Here is a 21,162-nt window from a genome sequence, read left to right as displayed (position 1 = left end):
TCCCTAGAAACTGACTCACTGTCTCTTGACACACTGTCTCACCGTTTCTCACTACAGCTGCATTTCAGGCTGCACTGTTTAACATTTTACCTTTCCAGTAAATAACAAACGCGCCATTAAATATCAGCTAGATTGATCCATACATCAACACCATAAGGATTCTTTTTAAAATAAACATCTGCTATAACCTCTCTGCCAACATGTGCTTAAAGTCTAAAGCATGTGTGCTACAGCACAGTCCTGACCTGTGCATAGTCCCTAAAGGTCTTGTTGAGCAGTGTTTCGTGAATAAGGCCGCTGCGCACTTTAGACTTTAGCACCCTCTCTGCCGCACGCCGACTCTGGTTAGCATTAGTGAGGTGAAGTATGAGTAGCACCAACACATCAATAACCTAAATTGAAAAGAAAAACACAGTGAATAGAACCAGGATCATGATCGCATGAACAAAAGGGGAAACTAATGCTTAATGAAAATAAGCACCTTGTGATCTTCAGCTGTGCTGACACTCTCTATAGCCTGCAGGAAAACAAACAGCACACCTCAATTACAGCGCAACACTTTTCTACCACTGGAAAAATAAAGAACTCGGCCATACTGGCCCTGGTCACCTTGAGCCAAGCCTCCGAGATGGCCTTCTGAAACCGGACAGCTGACTTAATAACTTCTAGAACCAGAGCCACACTGTCTTTACTGTTGCAAGATGGGACACTGGAGGACCTAAAGGCACAAATACAATACACAATTTATATAAATGTAATATAATTATTTCTGTTTATTTTAAATTGTACTATAGAATGAATACATCGCAGTTGGCTGGGCTTTAGAAAAAAAAATAGCAAGGGATGTCCAAAAGCTAATTATAGGTATTTTGTAGCCCTAAATCACTGGATTTAATCATGTTTTACTGTTTTGATACAATCCAGTGACATTAGTTATATTAATAAATGCACCTGTTATGACAGACATCATCATCATAAACCTTGAAAACGGCCAATTTTAGTACAGGCTTCTCTAAACACCTTTTATAACTGAACTAAGGACTACAGTTGCTCAGTACAATTGAATCCAATTAGTAAAATGCATCTCACCCTGCCGTCTTTCGGCTCTTTTCATGGTTCTGTGATGCCTGAAGTACAGACGATATTGTACACTGCTCCAGCTCCAGCTTCTTATGTAAATCCCCAACCACCTATGCTCCGGAAAAAAAGCAATACATGAGCTAAAAGTACAGCTGTCAATAAAAATGTTGCCTTAACTGGCTGATTTAAAAAGCATGCTGTGTGAGCTCAGACCTCGTTAGCATCAGGAGCAGAGACCGAGTGCAAGATGAACTTCACTACGACAGGAAGATCCTCCAGCTGCACCGCAGATATAGTGGTCATGACTGCACCACGCACCTGACACACACCAAAATCATTTAAAACAAATAAAGAAATATTTGGTTCACAATCTACATAAAAACAACTTATTTATAACTCTATAAATATATATAATAAATATATACATTCTGATTTGCATGTTAAGTTACAGCTTCTAATGAACCGTTTGGTATGTAAATTTATACTCCTGATGCTGAACTGGTTCTGTTTTCACTATTTATGTTATTTTATTACATGTTACCACCAGGATGTCAATCCATCACTGGGCCTTTGGGTGAAGTTGCATTATGGCTGCCAAACTATTAGTTATTATCCCATGTACAAAAGCATTTGTGGTAGGGAGGTACGTAATTACCTCAGCCAGTAGTGTGGAGCTGAGGGTGAGGCTGGACAGAGCATCCAATATGGGTAGAGTAAGCTGTGTGTTCTCCTGGAGTAGAGCACTGCACACAAAAAATGAAGTCACACCTCAAACACACCAGCATGACTACAATCCAGTCATTATAAGATCTAATGTGGCATCTGAAGTGACGGCTGATGTACCAATTTGCCGGCAAGGTGTCATTTAAATACAAAACACAGACGTGAGAGATTTAGGCTAATAATAGGCTTCGCTTAATCTGAAACATTACTTGAGCTCTGTGGCCATGTCTCCATGCTGTGAGTCCTCCAGTATTTCAGGCAAACTGGTGATGATGTCACGCTGGATCTCAATTGGAGCTACAGACACAAGCTGCATCAGCTTACTGTCCAAATCCTGAACACACAAACACACACTACTCGCACAATATGCCAGAAAACATGAGCTATTTAAGGAAATGCTGATTTGTTTAACCTTAAGGAAAGATCTGAACTCTGATTAGTAACCGTGCTGTGTCATGCCTCAGGGTGCAATGACAAAGCAGCATCATTAGCCAGGAATGAACTGGTTTACACCAAATAAACTCATACCTTGCAATCCACAACTCGATCAAGCCACTTCAGCTGGTTTATGATGAGATGTGGAATATTTAGGCCATCCGCTCCAATGCTAAAGCAAAAGCAATCAAAGCTATGTTAATCACTGATTACTGCAGTGTGTTCAATTTCAACTGCAATAGGCTTTCCTGAACCGGATCAGGCAATATTTCACAAAAACTTACCCCTCAAACATAAATTCTGGAAGCTTCTCAAACAAAGTGTTTATGACCAGGGTCTGCAAAAAAGAAATAACTGCATATGACTGAGAAAACTGATAGTGGATGGTTGTATTTAAAACATAGTTCCTTACCTGTAGCATCTCAACACCAAGAAGCAGCCGCATGAGGCTTTCCTGAAACGAGCTGGAACTGTTACCATTAAAAACAAAAGACAAAGTCACAAAAACAGAAAACTACATTTTCATGCAGGCTGAGCCATTTCGAATGAAAATGAAAGCCTAATGCAAATAGAAAATGTGGAGCATGTACACATTTCAGTTAGAAGGTGGTCAATGGGTGCGGTGCAGTGGTCTATTATGGTATGGGCCAGCAGGCCATCTACACAGACATGCTCGGCTATGCTAGGATAGTCAAAGCACTCAATGGATTGATAACCCTGTCCTGCCTTGCACCCAGTGTTCCCTGGTGGAAACTGACCTTGACCAGGATAAGCCATTGATAAAAAAGAATGATTTTTTCCCTTGTATTCTGGTCAGCATATCTGATTTAGTACAGTTTTTACTCCTATTTTATCCAGGCTTGGGATCTGAAGCTGGATCTCAGAGGTGGTGGGCTAGCATAGACTGCTGTGAATGCCCACAGTATATTATTTAACAAAAAAACATTATTATTTATAATATTTAATGTATGATTTAAGTTTTCACTTAATGTGTCATTCTGGTAAGAGTCTCTGAGTTCAAAGTTGTAGTAGGTTAGCAAATTTTTTGGCTGTGCCACTTTAGCACCTGGTTGATTAAACTAATATGCTTCCCATGCATAAATCCACTTCACATTCGACTATGTACATATAAATATGAACAGTTATCATGTATGTATGAGTAGAAACAAAACAATAATAAAAGTAAATAAACAAACAGTTTAATAAAAAATCTTTCTATGTACAATCAGCCAAAGTTACCAAATAACATGCGGTATTTGTACCTGGTGTCTCTGTCGACTGCAGAGCGTGGCGCACAAGGAAGCAAGCAGTTCCTAAAGCTGTCTGGGTCTTCAATGTGTGACTCTAAGCCAGAAATAAAATCCTGAATTATCTGTCAGGGGATTAAAAAAAAAGATTTTAGCACAAATACCTTTAAAACAGCCCAGCTACAGAAAGTTGACATCTCTTTTCGATTACTTACACTGGGATATCTGGGATTCTTTCTCAGGCGCTGTTGTAGTCTCTTTTGAAACACAACTTGATCCACAGCTATTTCAAATCAAACAAATAGGTTTTTTTTATTTAGTATTGGTGTATGTCAATGAAAGACCTGACATCTACATTTAGAAGCATCTTACCAATCTCATTAGCCTGGGTGCCTTGTCTTAAGGTGACACCTGATTCCTGGAGCATTTGAACAAAAACAGAATCAGGGACCTCGGCAGGAACGACCGTTTTGGATGGTCGTCCAGTTGCCTTACTTTTCTTTGATTCTGTATACACAAAGCAAGCACACAATTCATTCAATCTGATATTAGGCACTTTTTATTAATTAAACAAGCATGCACTGATTAATATTTCAGAGCACACAATTTCATGTGCAGTTTGGAGACATAACTTACTGGGTGCATCGAGTGTTGGTCCATCGTCAACAGAAATGGATGATGAACGTTTCTTCTTGCGCATCATCCTTGGTCAGTGCTGTTTAAAGTCCAGTTGGTAGCACTGGTAAAAGTAAATTGACACAGGAGATGGGTAATATAAATGAGCCCAAATAATAATTCCATCCAATAAAGCCTGCCAAAAGTAGGGCTTGGCAATCACGATTTTATAGAGTATACAAAATACAGCCTCTGTCAACTGACATTTTCAGGTGTTTGATGGGGTTTAAGTCTCGACTTTGGCTGGGCCACTCAAGTACATTCAAGGAAGCCAGACTTCAGGTCATTGTCAAGTTTAAAGATGATCTGTCATCCCAGTCTGAGTTTGTGCATGCTCTAACTGAGGTTTCTGCATTTGACTGCATCCATCTCACCCTTAATGCTGACTAGTCCTACTGTCCCCGTCACACGATTTTGAACTGTCTTTGTGAATTTGGACCCCTTCAGTCAAAAGAGCAACTTACTAAAGTTTTTTTTACTTTACCGTGTGCTAGGGTAATATCCCACTGCACCACCTGGGCGCCAGGATAAATTGGGTATTTTCTAAGTCAGCAAAGCTTTGTTTACATTCCTGTGTATGTTTCATGACAGACCTGCTTTAACCTTAACCAAAATACAGGGTGTCCCAAAATGAACTGACATTTTAAATTAGCTGCCATTAGTACACGTTGAGGTTAAATCATGAAAAGGTGCACAATCGAACAACTCGTAGAAATGGTAAAAATTCACTTTAAAAATGGTGATGCAAATTGGCCGCCAAGATCATCTGACTTGACACCGTTAGACTTCTTTCTTTGGGGTTATCTTAAGGATAAAGTGTACACCAACAAACCACAATTATGTCAACGCAATTATGTCAACGTGTCATGGAAAATCTCATCAAAAGAGTGAACATGTGCTGCCACGGTCAAGGGGGTCATTTGTCAGATGTTTTGTTTCATACATATCCTCCATGTCCTTACTTTTAAATAAAGCAAAAACATTAATAATGTTCAAATTAAAAATTTTGTTTTATTAAAAAATTAAAATGTCAGTTCATTTTGGAACACACTGTATATGTTTTATAATGTTCTCCAGATACATTTACATTTTCAGCATTTAGCAGACGCTTTTATCCAAAGCGACTTACAGTACTGTGACTGTATACAGTCTGAGCAATTGAGGGTTAAGGGCCTTGCTCAAGGGCCCAACAGCAGCAACCTGGCAGTGGTGGGGTTTGAACCAGCAACCTTCTGGTTACTAGTCCAGTACCTTAACCACTAGGCTACAATGTATGGGACATTGTGGTTACTAGTCCAGTACCTTAACCACTAGGCTACAATGTATGGGACATTCTGGTTACTAGTCCAGTACCTTAACCACTAGGCTACAATGTATGGGACATTCTGGTTACTAGTCCAGTACCTTAACCACTAGACTACAATGTATGGGACATTCTGGTTACTAGTCCAGTACCTTAACCACTAGACTACAATGTATGGGACATTTTGGTTACTAGTCCAGTACCTTAACCACTAGGCTACAATGTATGGGACATTCTGGTTACTAGTCCAGTACCTTAACCACTAGGCTACAATGTATGGGACATTTTGGTTACTAGTCCAGTACCTTAACCACTAGACTACAATGTATGGGACATTTTGGTTACTAGTCCAGTACCTTAACCACTAGGCTACAATGTATGGGACATTGTGGTTACTAGTCCAGTACCTTAACCACTAGGCTACAATGTATGGGACATTCTGGTTACTAGTCCAGTACCTTAACCACTAGGCTACAATGTATGGGACATTTTGGTTACTAGTCCAGTACCTTAACCACTAGACTACAATGTATGGGACATTGTGGTTACTAGTCCAGTACCTTAACCACTAGGCTACAATGTATGGGACATTGTGGTTACTAGTCCAGTACCTTAACCACTAGGCTACAATGTATGGGACATTCTGGTTACTAGTCCAGTACCTTAACCACTAGACTACATTGTATGGGACATTTTGGTTACTAGTCCAGTACCTTAACCACTAGACTACATTGTATGGGACATTTTGGTTACTAGTCCAGTACCTTAACCACTAGACTACATTGTATGGGACATTTTGGTTACTAGTCCAGTACCTTAACCACTAGGCTACAATGTATGGGACATTTTGGTTACTAGTCCAGTACCTTAACCACTAGACTACAATGTATGGGACATTTTGGTTACTAGTCCAGTACCTTAACCACTAGACTACATTGTATGGGACATTTTGGTTACTAGTCCAGTACCTTAACCACTAGGCTACAATGTATGGGACATTCTGGTTACTAGTCCAGTACCTTAACCACTAGGCTACAATGTATGGGACATTTTGGTTACTAGTCCAGTACCTTAACCACTAGACTACAATGTATGGGACATTTTGGTTACTAGTCCAGTACCTTAACCACTAGGCTACAATGTATGGGACATTGTGGTTACTAGTCCAGTACCTTAACCACTAGGCTACAATGTATGGGACATTCTGGTTACTAGTCCAGTACCTTAACCACTAGACTACATTGTATGGGACATTTTGGTTACTAGTCCAGTACCTTAACCACTAGACTACATTGTATGGGACATTTTGGTTACTAGTCCAGTACCTTAACCACTAGGCTACAATGTATGGGACATTCTGGTTACTAGTCCAGTACCTTAACCACTAGACTACAATGTATGGGACATTTTGGTTACTAGTCCAGTACCTTAACCACTAGACTACATTGTATGGGACATTTTGGTTACTAGTCCAGTACCTTAACCACTAGGCTACAATGTATGGGACATTCTGGTTACTAGTCCAGTACCTTAACCACTAGGCTACAATGTATGGGACATTTTGGTTACTAGTCCAGTACCTTAACCACTAGACTACAATGTATGGGACATTTTGGTTACTAGTCCAGTACCTTAACCACTAGGCTACAATGTATGGGACATTCTGGTTACTAGTCCAGTACCTTAACCACTAGACTACATTGTATGGGACATTTTGGTTACTAGTCCAGTACCTTAACCACTAGACTACATTGTATGGGACATTTTGGTTACTAGTCCAGTACCTTAACCACTAGGCTACAATGTATGGGACATTTTGGTTACTAGTCCAGTACCTTAACCACTAGACTACAATGTATGGGACATTTTGGTTACTAGTCCAGTACCTTAACCACTAGGCTACATTGTATGGGACATTGTGGTTACTAGTCCAGTACCTTAACCACTAGGCTACATTGTATGGGACATTTTGGTTACTAGTCCAGTACCTTAACCACTAGGCTACAATGTATGGGACATTGTGGTTACTAGTCCAGTACCTTAACCACTAGGCTACAATGTATGGGACATTTTGGTTACTAGTCCAGTACCTTAACCACTAGACTACAATGTATGGGACATTTTGGTTACTAGTCCAGTACCTTAACCACTAGGCTACAATGTATGGGACATTGTGGTTACTAGTCCAGTACCTTAACCACTAGGCTACAATGTATGGGACATTCTGGTTACTAGTCCAGTACCTTAACCACTAGACTACATTGTATGGGACATTTTGGTTACTAGTCCAGTACCTTAACCACTAGGCTACATTGTATGGGACATTTTGGTTACTAGTCCAGTACCTTAACCACTAGACTACATTGTATGGGACATTGTGGTTACTAGTCCAGTACCTTAACCACTAGGCTACAATGTATGGGACATTCTGGTTACTAGTCCAGTACCTTAACCACTAGACTACAATGTATGGGACATTTTGGTTACTAGTCCAGTACCTTAACCACTAGACTACATTGTATGGGACATTTTGGTTACTAGTCCAGTACCTTAACCACTAGGCTACAATGTATGGGACATTCTGGTTACTAGTCCAGTACCTTAACCACTAGGCTACAATGTATGGGACATTTTGGTTACTAGTCCAGTACCTTAACCACTAGACTACAATGTATGGGACATTTTGGTTACTAGTCCAGTACCTTAACCACTAGGCTACAATGTATGGGACATTGTGGTTACTAGTCCAGTACCTTAACCACTAGACTACATTGTATGGGACATTTTGGTTACTAGTCCAGTACCTTAACCACTAGACTACATTGTATGGGACATTTTGGTTACTAGTCCAGTACCTTAACCACTAGGCTACAATGTATGGGACATTTTGGTTACTAGTCCAGTACCTTAACCACTAGACTACAATGTATGGGACATTTTGGTTACTAGTCCAGTACCTTAACCACTAGGCTACATTGTATGGGACATTGTGGTTACTAGTCCAGTACCTTAACCACTAGGCTACATTGTATGGGACATTTTGGTTACTAGTCCAGTACCTTAACCACTAGGCTACAATGTATGGGACATTGTGGTTACTAGTCCAGTACCTTAACCACTAGGCTACAATGTATGGGACATTTTGGTTACTAGTCCAGTACCTTAACCACTAGACTACAATGTATGGGACATTTTGGTTACTAGTCCAGTACCTTAACCACTAGGCTACAATGTATGGGACATTGTGGTTACTAGTCCAGTACCTTAACCACTAGGCTACAATGTATGGGACATTCTGGTTACTAGTCCAGTACCTTAACCACTAGACTACATTGTATGGGACATTGTGGTTACTAGTCCAGTACCTTAACCACTAGACTACAATGTATGGGACATTTTGGTTACTAGTCCAGTACCTTAACCACTAGGCTACATTGTATGGGACATTGTGGTTACTAGTCCAGTACCTTAACCACTAGGCTACATTGTATGGGACATTTTGGTTACTAGTCCAGTACCTTAACCACTAGGCTACAATGTATGGGACATTTTGGTTACTAGTCCAGTACCTTAACCACTAGGCTACAATGTATGGGACATTGTGGTTACTAGTCCAGTACCTTAACCACTAGACTACAATGTATGGGACATTGTGGTTACTAGTCCAGTACCTTAACCACTAGGCTACAATGTATGGGACATTTTGGTTACTAGTCCAGTACCTTAACCACTAGGCTACAATGTATGGGATATTTTGGTTACTAGTCCAGTACCTTAACCCCTAGGCTACAATGTATGGGACATTCTGGTTACTAGTCCAGTACCTTAACCACTAGGCTACAATGTATGGGACATTTTGGTTACTAGTCCAGTACCTTAACCACTAGACTACATTGTATGGGACATTTTGGTTACTAGTCCAGTACCTTAACCACTAGGCTACAATGTATGGGACATTGTGGTTACTAGTCCAGTACCTTAACCACTAGGCTACAATGTATGGGACATTGTGGTTACTAGTCCAGTACCTTAACCACTAGGCTACAATGTATGGGACATTGTGGTTACTAGACCAGTACCTTAACCACTAGGCTACAATGTATGGGACATTGTGGTTACTAGTCCAGTACCTTAACCACTAGGCTACAATGTATGGGACATTTTGGTTACTAGTCCAGTACCTTAACCACTAGGCTACAATGTATGGGACATTGTGGTTACTAGTCCAGTACCTTAACCACTAGGCTACAATGTATGGGACATTGTGGTTACTAGTCCAGTACCTTAACCACTAGGCTACAATGTATGGGACATTGTGGTTACTAGACCAGTACCTTAACCACTAGGCTACAATGTATGGGACATTGTGGTTACTAGTCCAGTACCTTAACCACTAGGCTACAATGTATGGGACATTGTGGTTACTAGACCAGTACCTTAACCACTAGGCTACAATGTATGGGACATTGTGGTTACTAGTCCAGTACCTTAACCACTAGGCTACAATGTATGGGACATTTTGGTTACTAGTCCAGTACCTTAACCACTATGGGACATTGTAGCCTAGTGGTTAAGGTACTGGACTAGTAACCAGAAGGTTCACCGTCATGGCTATCGTGAAGTCGTTTTATGACATTACAGATAATTCACCTTATATTCAACCCACCTTATCCACATTTTATTCAACCAAATATGGACCATATATGACCATATTAAGTATTGGACAATATAGAAGTCGCTTAGTGGGTCGTTAAAATTTACTAGTTAATCAGTCTTGATATCTAGGCTGGAGGTGCCATTCTAAACCAATTCCAGCTAGGTGGAAACTATGGTAACCAACTAGTAGTTAGAAGACTAAGTAAAAACAGTAATACCGGCTAGCATGCTAAATAATAAACGGTAACGTATAACTATCTTAGCGGTTAGTTATTTTGGCTGTAACTAACCAGTTACATTTAAAAACGACTGAAAATCACTTACGTAGTTATGTTGTCTTTCAGTGTAGCTTTATTTCAGCTCTTTCAAAACCAACATTCGGTTTAGACGTTCCCGCGCTAAGGGCTGGTAAACCATAAGGAACCGTGGTACATTTCCTTTTCCCTCAAAAAACGTAACGTATATGCTGCTTAGTTTTTCACTTGAATTAATAATTATCTCTCTTTTTGGGCAATTCTTTAACGATTATATTTAGTTTGCATACGTTTTAACAACACATAGCCACTCATTGATTTAAAAACATACATTATAGCTTTCTCATCTTTATAGTTTTGAATGTTGCAGACACTCCCTGAAGTTGGGCACGTTATGTAAAAGTGGGCGTGGATTATGCAAATTAGAGAGCGCGGATTGGTCCGCTGGTCCCCCTTCTTTCGTATAATTGCCCTGAACCCCGTCAGCCACTCCATCACTGCATCCTGTGACCTCCTTCTGAACGTAATTTGAAGAAGAAGTTGTTGTGCGCTCACCGTCATGGCTACCGAGAAGTCGTTTTATGACCTTACAGCGAAGACGCTGACAGGAGAGGAGTTTAAATTTTCGTCTTTGCAGGGCAAAGTGGTTCTAATAGAGAACGTGGCGTCTCTCTGAGGCACGACCACCAGGGATTATACCCAGATGAACGAGCTCCATGAGCGCTTCTCCGCCAAGGGACTTGTGATTCTGGGCGTACCCTGCAATCAGTTTGGCCATCAGGTAAATAGTTCATTTTGTTTTAATAGTTTACGCTGTATTACCTGTTGTTGTTGTTGTAAGACTTCAATGAGACGACATGGAGCAGAGGCGTCACACCTCCGCTCACCTGGGCCTGCTCACTCAGGTGTCACAAAAAGTTGATTCATTGTTTCCATGAGTTGAGAAATAGGAATCGACTCACCAGCTTGGGAGTCGATTCTACAACCGTTAAAAATAGCTCATGATAAATATTAATACACAATATTTTGGTCTGTTAAAAGCAGAAGTTGGTATTATTAAGGTGGACTGGTAATGTTTAGAGGTACCTGAAGCTATGGGGCAGCCGCACTACCTGCTGTAAAAGTTTTAAGGAGGTGGAGGAAACCTAGGTAGGTAGACATGAGGAGAACATGCCAATGTCGAAACGGGCTGTTACTGGAAGCAACATTCAAACATGTCACCGAGTTTCTTATTAACCAGTCACACATGCTTTATTAATAAACTTTGTAACAGTGAACATAGCAGTAGTGTAGAACAGTAAGAACATAAGCAAATGACCAAACAGTTAAATATCAGGAATCTAGATTTTTAACAGTAGCCATTAAGGAGCAAATCAATGGCTTCACAGTTTGTGTTTTTATAAAATAAATGCATACGTTTTCCTGTTTGAATTAGAATTTCTGAATGTGGCTGTAAGTGGAGCTGGCACATGTGCACTGCGGTGTGTTTCAAATCCTTGGTTTGCTTTGTACAGACTGTAACTGCACTCCCAGTTGGAATTGCACATAAGCTACTGGAATTTGAAAGACATCTTTAACTGACCGTGTTAATCAGTGACTGTTTAGTCACTTATCGACTAACCGTTAATATCCCAGGCCGCTCAGGTGGCGCAGCGGTAAAAACACACGCTGCAACCAGAGCTGGGATCTCGAATACATCGTATCGAACCTCAGCTCTGCCTTAACGGCTGAGGATGAGCGGCCACATGAACAACGATTGGCCTGTTGTTCAGATGGGCGGGACTAAGCCGGATATGGGTCTCTCTCTGTCAGACTGGTGCAATTACGACCTCTGCTGGCTGATTAGAGGCACCTACACAGAGATGAGGAAAGAGTGCTCTTAGGGTGTGTCTCTCCGTACACAGCGCTAGGTGGCACAACACTCGTCAATGAGTGGGTGATAAAATGCATACGGCTTGCTGCCCACGTGTCGGTGGGGGCGTGGGTTAGCTTCGATCTACTCGGTCAGAGCAGGGATCGGCATAGGTGGACAGGAAGCATGATGCAATTGGGCAATTGGACGCGCTAAAGGGGGAGAAAATGCATTAAAAAAAAAAAAAACTTAATATAATTTTAAAGTACATAAACTATACTGCCAAATATAATAATTCTTATGTAGACATTAATTTAATAAGGTTATTTACGTATAACTAAATTGGAAGTGTGGTTGCTACCAATTGATTTTATTAATCACAATCTCTCTCTTTCTTTTTTAGGAAAATAGTAAAAATGAGGAGATCTTGCTCTCCCTAAAGTATGTCCGTCCAGGAAATGGCTTCGAGCCCAAATTCAAGCTTTTGGAGAAGGTTGATGTCAACGGACAACACGAACACCAATTGTTCTTCTTTCTCAAAGAGAAGCTTCCATTCCCCAGTGATGAGCCCACCGCACTAATGAATGACCACAAATGCATCATCTGGAGTCCTGTGTGCAGGAGCGACATCTCCTGGAACTTCGAGAAGTTCCTAATCGGCCCGGATGGCGTTCCATTTAAACGCTACAGCAAAAGATTCCTGACCAACAACATTGAGGGAGACATAAAGAAGCTTCTTGGAATCGCCAACTAAAGTGTCTTGACCAGTGTAGTCTTTCATAGCTTGTTGTGCCCTCATATGCTTCATGCTGCTGTGTTGGGAATTTTACTTAATGAAGATGCCCTCTTAAACAGTGTTGTGGAGGGTTGTCAGATGGTCGTAAAAAACCACAACTTAACAGTTGCATTGAGCCCATGAATGGCACATCATGCCTTTTTTGAATAAATAAATGCCTTGTACTTCTGATTCAAGGGTCTTGTTTTTTTTCCTTTAGTTCTTTTAAAGGGATACGTCAGTGTTTTAATCTAATTTCTATCTGCCACATGTAGCACGAGTAATTAGCAGACAGAAATTTAAAAACCTCCCCTGTGCTGAGCTAGGAAGGGAAAAACTTGTTTACTGAAACACAGGCAGACCATAAATGTGTCTAGAAAAAAATCTTCAGCCTGGTCAGATATTTGTAATTTTAGATAGAGATTTGTATCATTTTTGTCAGACATGGGACAAGCCCACTAAAGCCAAAAGGATGAGGACACCCTTCTTGTTCATTTTGAAGTGCTAATTGTTAACAACCATCTAAAATGTATTATATGCTTTTAACTCTGGCAACTTTTTGGGGAAGCTTCTTTCCTGTCCTGGCATGGACTGTGCCCCTCCATGTCAATGCCCATGATAATGGAATAAAAGATGTATTGGCCAGGTATTGTATGTCTGTGACTTCACTAGAGATAGAGATACTACTAGAGACACTGTTGACTTTTTCAATCTACTTTCTGTTGCTATGAGAAGCGCATTGTTTATTAATGCCACACTTTGGCAGCAAGTCTCTGTTGTACTAAGAAACGTACTTGCTTGCAACCAAACCAAACCAAAAAGTAAGCAGGTCATCATACACTTTCACATAAGTGTTACCTAGTCCTTAAAGACCACAGTTATTAAGAAGTTCTGGGTCCTCAATTCCATTAATGCATTTCGACATCTATCTTTTGTGACATACTGACATTTCCTGAGTATTGGATTGTATTTACTGTAAAGTTGAACATGAAAATTCCAAAACATTGCACTGTGTAGGATATAGGTTTAGATAAACATCAAGTTTAAAAACCCTTACTTGGTCATTGAGAGATTGGCTCCAGAAAACTTTAATTGCATATTGTCACCAATTACCTCAACTACTAAAAGCTAACCTGGCCCCAGAGCTTTACAGTTATATACAGGTTACTAAAGACTGTCCTAATTTCCTGATTTAGGACAAATCTGACCTTCATGGGGTTTTCTTTAAAAATAAAGTAGGCTGCCAATGACAGCATGCTTATATGAACATACAGCCAATAAGAAAAGAGCAAAAAGGAAAATAAAAGCATGGCCCATATTATACAAGTTTGTAAAATAAATATTAGGGGATGAGTATGAGATAAATGGGTCATGTTTACAAGATTTAAGTTTTTTTATAACTTTTTTTTTTTTAAGTGCATTACAAATTTAATATCAATTAGGTAGTTTTGATTATTTATGATCTCAGTAGTTCTAGTCTAAATCATTCATTAAGTCGTCACACCTGTACATAGTACTAAGAACATATGTTTTTGAAAAGCACAGGAGCAGCCACCTCTCCTAGATGCTGCCAAAAAAAAACAGAAATCCAAGTGGTTTAGGACCATGTTTGAGTATCTGGAACCTGTAATGCAAGCTTATGACAACCAATTATTCACTCCATTTTCATGTTTTATGACTGCATTATCCTAGTCCTGGTCAACTGAAGAAAATTATATCAGGTAATGATATTAAAACATTTAAGAGATTTTGCAACGTATCTCAGGGTCAAAGATAAGCGGCAAGATCAACAGCTGGTTTAGATCATAAACTGTGATTGATCCTCCAATGCATTCCAATAAACCGACACCACACTAACAATTATACTATGTATTTAACACATTTACTTAGTAAGTAACTTTACTTGTAAGGTGTGTTACAACATTGCACCCAATGATAACAGGAAAACCTGACCCATCACAACCTTGAGCAGGATAACGCAGTAATAAATCATAAAAAATAAATTGAGTGATCAAAGTTATCCAAAAACCTGTGTGGCAATATCCAGTACAGAACCATGACAAGTTTGAAAGCAATGCCCTCAAATAGATCTTACCCTGTACACAGAGATTTCTTCAGACTCCCTAAATTTTTTTATGATTGATGTTTTACCACCACTTTCTTCTGGTAAGGGTCATGATGGGGATGGGGTTGGTGTCGCCAACAACTACAAGACGCAATGCAGTAACATACCGTGGACCAGATGCCAATCCATCGCGGGGCCTTAGCCACACCCCCCCCCAATCCCAGACATAGCCATTCGTGTATGTAGACCCCTATTGCCCATAAGACCCAAACCCTGAATCCCATTGGTAATAGGTTAATATAACTTATGGCTACCACCGAACATCTACTTAATTCTAACATCAGCTGCTGTTTTATTAGTAATTTATGGCAATATTCAGACATTTCCAGTTATCATAGAATAGTGGTGTTTGCTATACATCAGTGTTACTTTTAGTCAGCTGGGTCACAACAGTGGATGAAGTCAATGCACAAGTGCAAGCCACACTTCAGTGTGTCAGAGGCATCTGGTATCTCTAACAGTAATTAATCAATTCATTAGGATTGGTGCTGTAAAACGATCAGAAGTAAACATGACTTAAATCAGACTCCAATTCTTTATTCTTGTTCTGAATATTTCAAAATCAGGGGTTGAACATATTGCCATGATAAATATTAAAACACAACGAACGCATCCTAGTTTGCTGATAGTATGTGACTATTTACATCTATGCAACGTCTTTGAAAAACTGATCCATATGATGGATGTTACATTGATGTGTTGGATACAAATGCATTGGCCCCTACGTTATTACTGTAGGCTGCATGTTTTTTATACATTTGAAGGATCATCTCGAGCATATGTCACAGCTTGACTGAGTGAGGGGGGGCAACGTGAGACAGTTCCATTTTCGTTCCATTTTTAGACGCGTACTTGCTGATTTTCCACTCAAACTCAGAGGATTAATGATGTATGCACACTTGGTAGCCTTAAAGATTGACTGCCAGTAAGTGCAGAATTTATCAGTAACTAAAGAACACTCCAAAGAAAATAATGCTGCAACCAATAAAATGCATGATTCAGCAAAGAATGAAATATGTAATTTATTTTGAAGGTGCCTTGATATTGCACCCCCTGCCCCCACCCTGCTGAGACTTTTTCAAGCTTTGCAAATTTAGCACCCATTTCAACCAGTGTCTGGATAAACCTCTCCTCTATATCGACTCTTTCAGGAGAGAGGAACAACCACGTCAAACTAAATATTACAATCCTCCAAACCGGAAGATTAAGAAGCGTAAGCATAAAGAATTGCAAATGTTTTTTTCTTAGCCAAAGAAATACTGTGCCATACATTTCAGTGCCTTTTCTTCAAGCAGAATGTGTAAACTAGAATGAGCAATGTACTCTAAAGCCCCTCATTTTAGAATTCTTGGGGCAGAAAGGCAACTAGTGCTAAGATTTGAGAGAGAGCTCAGCAATGAATATCTGCTTATTTAGCCTATACTATCCACACCAGCTTTCTAATGAAGTATGTGTAAAGAAAAGAAATCCCCATATTTAAGTAAAAGTTTTCTGTCAAAAAGCATTCTGCGTTTTCTGTTTTGTTTGTTTTGTTTTTCTAGTCTTCATGAGGCACATTACAAAATGCTTAATTCAGAGTTCAGGGGAAAAAGAAATTCAACGAAGGTTTGCATACATCGAGACTAAATCTAGGCATACTCTTAAAGCTTTGGTTGATGCAACACAATGCACGTGGCTCCTTTCTGTTTCAAACTTTACCACCGAGGGAAATTCTGCTTTCACAAAAATCATTTAAGCAACTTTTCAACATTTCCACCAAGAAGTTCTGTTTCCGTCTCCCGCCCTTTCATCTTCCTCTTTTTAAACGAACAAGCAGTGCTCTGTGGGCTGTATTGTCCATAGACAAAGTCTGTCATCACACTTTAAACTAAACAATTTATTTATTGATTTTTTAAATTCTTTTTTTAAATGATCCTTTCTGGCTTGTGGCAAATACGCTGTGGTATATGTGTGGAAAAAATTTCAAACAACGCAAAAAACGGCTGGACCGCCAAAGTCACTGAGAAACCTGTTCATAAAGCATTCAGCTGTTATTCAGAGCTGTGCCTAAAAACTACCAAATCTCAGTTGGTGTCCATGCGGTCATCCTGGGACTCAGAGGCTCCTCCGAGTGCTGCGGAGGGAGCCGATCCTGATGGGCACTCTCCGTCTCGTCGTTGGTAGAACAGCACGTAGGCTGCCTTAGTCTGGAATAGAACAGAGAGAATCATGTAAACAAATACAGCACTTCAAAAAAACAAGGCAAAAACAATGCTGGGGAGAGTCTGATCTACAGCATTTTTTGTATTGTTTGAGGGCTTGGTACAACAGATTTTTCTAAACACAAAAATGGTATACGGCTACAGGTTCTGATCTCGGTCAAGCAAAATCTTTATATAAATTCATGAATCATCTTACGCTTTTAAAGAACTAGACTGGTTAAACACACTGGTAACTTCAGGTCAAATGCCTGCATGGGGGAATTAATCACATGCAGTCATTGCAGCTTTTTGTGGACAAGAGCATATTTGAATACTGTGGATTTTAACGTTTAAATGACATGTGGTGACCGGTGTCCCTTTTCTTACAAACGCTATATAAATAAAACCTCACTACTGGACGGCTTGTTTATCTTGTTTAAATGCTAGTGAACAGACCTGTCTTTAAAATGATAATATTTTATTTTGTTTAAATTTGATTGACTCAAGGGCCTCTAAAAGGGCCTCTAAAACGTTCAACGTTAGTTGCAACCAACCAGCACTTGTAGTGTAAGATAGGCTTGTGCCCTTTGGTTCCAGTAAAAGAAAACAAAAACAAAAACACAACATAAAAAAAGAAGAAAAAAAAAAAAAAAAAAAAAAAAAAAAAAAAAAAAAAAAAAAAAAAAAAAAAAAAAAAAAAAAAACTTACTACTATCTGATCCTCAGAGGCAGAGGACACACTGCTGTCATCAAAGTAGTACCATTTCCCATCACTCTTGTTCTTAGCATATGCTGTGTCTGTAAGAGGAAGAGAATGAAGTACAAAAAAAACACTGATTGTGCAACCAAAAATACAAAATCTAAGCAACACAAGTATTCTTTTTTTTTTTTATCAGGAGCAAATGCAAGATGATGCATTTTTAAGCCACTATTTTTACTGTTGAGTTTATAAAGGAAGCACTGAATTTTTTTTACGACATTTGGGGAAAACATGCAAATACATTTATTGGCCTTTAACTGGGAATTAATCAGTTGTTGTAATTACTGTTTAACACTTTATGTCTAATGTTGTCAAGAGAGTGTCTAATGTTGCTCGTAACAGTTGAGGTCAGGTATGGTGTAATATTTTTAACCGTCATGGTCATCAAGCATTTAATTAGTTACATTTGGTACATCTGAAATGTCCACTCAATAATGACTAAGCTATATCTTGCATACAAATTTATTGTGACTGTAGCCCATTTGTTGCTTTTGTACACCTACGACCATTTTCTACTGCATGGTACCCTGCAGTACGGTAAGGCTCCCACATTTAGTGGCTTTTCCATTGCTAAATTACATGTACTTTATCTAAGTACCCAAGCTAAATTTGATCGCCCTTCTTGCCCAGGGACCAAGCGTACCAAAATACTATAGGCAGTATGGGTGGGGCAAAAACAATACAGACCCTTGACTGGTAAAACAGTCCGCAACTGATTTTAATAAAATGGTGACATGTGAAACATAGAAAACATAAACAGAGTTACAGAAAATCAAAAGGCACCACACTGGGAGGTCAGTGAGGGGCGGTATGAGGTCCCTTTCCATTGATGGAATGGGTAAGGGGGTACAAAGTATACAGAGAAATCCATTGGCTAAATCAGCATTATGTCTGTATACTAACAGATCAGTAAAGTGACTGGTACAAATTGGCCCTAGGTATTAGTGTGTGAGTAAACATGAATCGACATGCCGTTGATAAATATAACCCAGATGAACAATGGCAACATTGTGCTGCACACAGAGAATCAGATAAGCTGAGTAAATATTAACTGGTTTAGCTGTAAATGTGATTCACTTTCTGTAGAGGATGTAACAGCTTATAAGAAAGATACATATTAATAACTCACAGTGGCCTCCACCCATTCCTCCATAGTGGTTGGACACAGCAACAAGGTCATAAATATAGGGGCCAGCTTTAGGGTCGCAGACAAACTCAGACATGTTCAAATCCCTGTGAGAAAAAACAAGCTAGTGTTATCGTCACACCAAGTCATCTGTTCAACAAACTAATTTAAGCAAAAGTGATCCTGGATGCAGAGTTCTAAAAAATCTGAATCACTACGTTATTACATTTATAAACAAAAAAAAAGCATGTATTGTTGGCTCTTTCCTAACAAACAAAACAGGGGTTATTGCTCAAATACCAGCAGGGACATAGTTCATAGTTTTAGGGGAATGTAATCACAGTAAAATGTTGCTGTGCCTCACTAAAATCACTACAGTAAAAAAGTCAATAAGAAATCCTTAATTGCTGAGGAGAACTACAGTACAGGCCACAGCAATTCGCTACATGCACTGCATTTACCATAATGCCCCAGCATCTTCCCAAAAGTAACAGACAGGCATAAATAAATGCATAAATAACAGACAGACACGCAGCGGAGAAGGTAATGATAGCTTGTGCGTATGTGTTTTGCCTGGCCATGGATATGATACAACAATGTCATTAAATTAGAAACTGAAAAGGAGAATTGGTGGAAGAAAAATGGATGCAGTTTTGGCAAACGGAACACAACTGTACTTATTGAGACGGTTTTCTTGTATCTTTAAGAAAAAAAACAAATGTAATTTATCCAAATTTTCTAAGTGTTCTTTTGTTCTTTGTTTCTCATTCAAGGTAGAGTAGTGCCTACTTTACTGTGAAATCACTTTATCTGTTTAGTGTTTAACAGGTTTTTACCAGCTGCACAGTCATGCCCCTGAGACTGACTGGTAATCAGAGAGGTACACCTGTGCCCGTCTTTATTCTGTGCGTCCCAGTGCAACACAGTATAGAAACAACCCTGAAATTCATGTTTTACACTTTGGTTACATTCATGACAGGAACGGTAGTTACTCATTACACAAGATTCTTCAGTTCACAAGGTTATATTGAACACAGTCCTGGACAATTTTGTATCTCCAATTCACCTCACTTGCATGTCTTTGGACTGTGGGAGGAATCCGGATCTCCTGGAGTAAACCCACGCAGACCCGGGGAGAACATGCAAATTCCACAGAGAAAGGACCCGGACCGCCCCACCTGGGGATTGAACCCAGGACTTTCTTGCTGTGAGGCGACAGTGCTACCCACCGAGCCACCGACTCCTCTGTGTATATTATGATCCAAATCTATAATAATTATTATTCTGGAAACAGTTCAGCAAAGGCACCAATTAGTAAAGTAAAGCAACATTATAAAAAATAATGTTTTAGTTATCATTGTAACTAACTGGAAAATGCAAACATATTTACTACAAATTTGCACAGGAGCAATACTCTGTCGCTAAATTGCTCCTAATGACAAGTGTTTATTCTCCCATGTTTGACCTTTTATTTGACCAAATACTTTAGATTTTGCACTATTAATACAGTGTTTTGTTACCCTATTTCTTTGGTAGAACCAACCACTACTCCCTCTGACACACAGGAGTGCAGATAAACCAAATTGGTCAAATAAACATTTTAAACACTTAAGGTGATTTATCAGCTTCATTTTCTTTACCTAACACCATATTCTGAGAATGACTTAAAATATTACAGAACACTACTTCCCATCCCATTACTTCAGTGTGCCTGCAGCATTTCAATCTAGACTGTCAGATAAATCCTCCCAGCTAACTTATTCCCATGTAAAATCAATAACCCTTAAGACCTTTAACACAGCATCACACCCTAATCCACAGTCTAGACAGTGCTATAAATAAACCATGCAAGTCATTTCGTTGGAGCGTGCTGCCATCCGATGGAAAGACTACACTGTCCCTGTCCCTCAATGACCTTTGCTACTGTAAGATTGTAGTGTGTCTCAAGGCTTACAGGGTCCCTCTATGAGC

General features: G+C 39.5%; 3 protein-coding genes across 5 annotated transcripts in view; 1 reads left to right on the top strand and 2 right to left on the bottom strand.

The window, feature by feature from the left end:
- fancd2 (FA complementation group D2) overlaps positions 1–10,681 on the bottom strand; it is a 36,054-nt gene extending 25,373 nt beyond the window's left edge. For all 3 annotated transcript variants that reach the window (XM_062997855.1, XM_062997856.1, XM_062997857.1), the window contains exons 1-15: positions 10,444–10,681; positions 4,122–4,224; positions 3,858–3,992; positions 3,701–3,768; positions 3,501–3,610; positions 2,651–2,708; positions 2,523–2,575; positions 2,332–2,410; positions 2,013–2,137; positions 1,736–1,823; positions 1,294–1,398; positions 1,090–1,190; positions 610–718; positions 482–517; positions 246–392 (exon numbers count right to left, since the gene is read on the bottom strand). In XM_062997855.1, coding sequence (XP_062853925.1) covers positions 246–392; positions 482–517; positions 610–718; positions 1,090–1,190; positions 1,294–1,398; positions 1,736–1,823; positions 2,013–2,137; positions 2,332–2,410; positions 2,523–2,575; positions 2,651–2,708; positions 3,501–3,610; positions 3,701–3,768; positions 3,858–3,992; positions 4,122–4,188 — 1,281 coding nt within the window. In that variant the 5' untranslated portion in view covers positions 4,189–4,224; positions 10,444–10,681. The remainder of the gene's footprint in view (positions 1–245; positions 393–481; positions 518–609; positions 719–1,089; positions 1,191–1,293; positions 1,399–1,735; positions 1,824–2,012; positions 2,138–2,331; positions 2,411–2,522; positions 2,576–2,650; positions 2,709–3,500; positions 3,611–3,700; positions 3,769–3,857; positions 3,993–4,121; positions 4,225–10,443) is intronic.
- Positions 10,682–10,862: 181 nt separating this feature from the next.
- gpx1b (glutathione peroxidase 1b) lies at positions 10,863–13,192 on the top strand. Its single transcript, XM_062997858.1, has 2 exons — positions 10,863–11,154; positions 12,629–13,192. Exons 1-2 carry the CDS (start codon positions 10,933–10,935, stop codon positions 12,977–12,979), a joined length of 573 nt encoding a protein of 190 aa, XP_062853928.1. The 5' UTR covers positions 10,863–10,932; the 3' UTR covers positions 12,980–13,192.
- A 2,449-nt stretch (positions 13,193–15,641) lies between these two features.
- The window catches only part of usp4 (ubiquitin specific peptidase 4 (proto-oncogene)), an 18,722-nt gene continuing 13,201 nt past the window's right edge, over positions 15,642–21,162 (bottom strand). Inside the window, exons 20-22 of the mRNA XM_062997853.1 lie at positions 19,195–19,298; positions 18,015–18,103; positions 15,642–17,311 (exon numbers count right to left, since the gene is read on the bottom strand). Coding sequence (XP_062853923.1) covers positions 17,189–17,311; positions 18,015–18,103; positions 19,195–19,298 — 316 coding nt within the window. The 3' untranslated portion in view covers positions 15,642–17,188. The remainder of the gene's footprint in view (positions 17,312–18,014; positions 18,104–19,194; positions 19,299–21,162) is intronic.

This window comes from Trichomycterus rosablanca, chromosome 6 (assembly GCF_030014385.1).
Source record: "Trichomycterus rosablanca isolate fTriRos1 chromosome 6, fTriRos1.hap1, whole genome shotgun sequence".
NCBI classification, from domain to species: Eukaryota; Metazoa; Chordata; class Actinopteri; order Siluriformes; family Trichomycteridae; genus Trichomycterus; species Trichomycterus rosablanca.
Note: the sequence above shows the minus strand (reverse complement) of the source record. Positions and strands in the feature narration are given on the sequence as shown.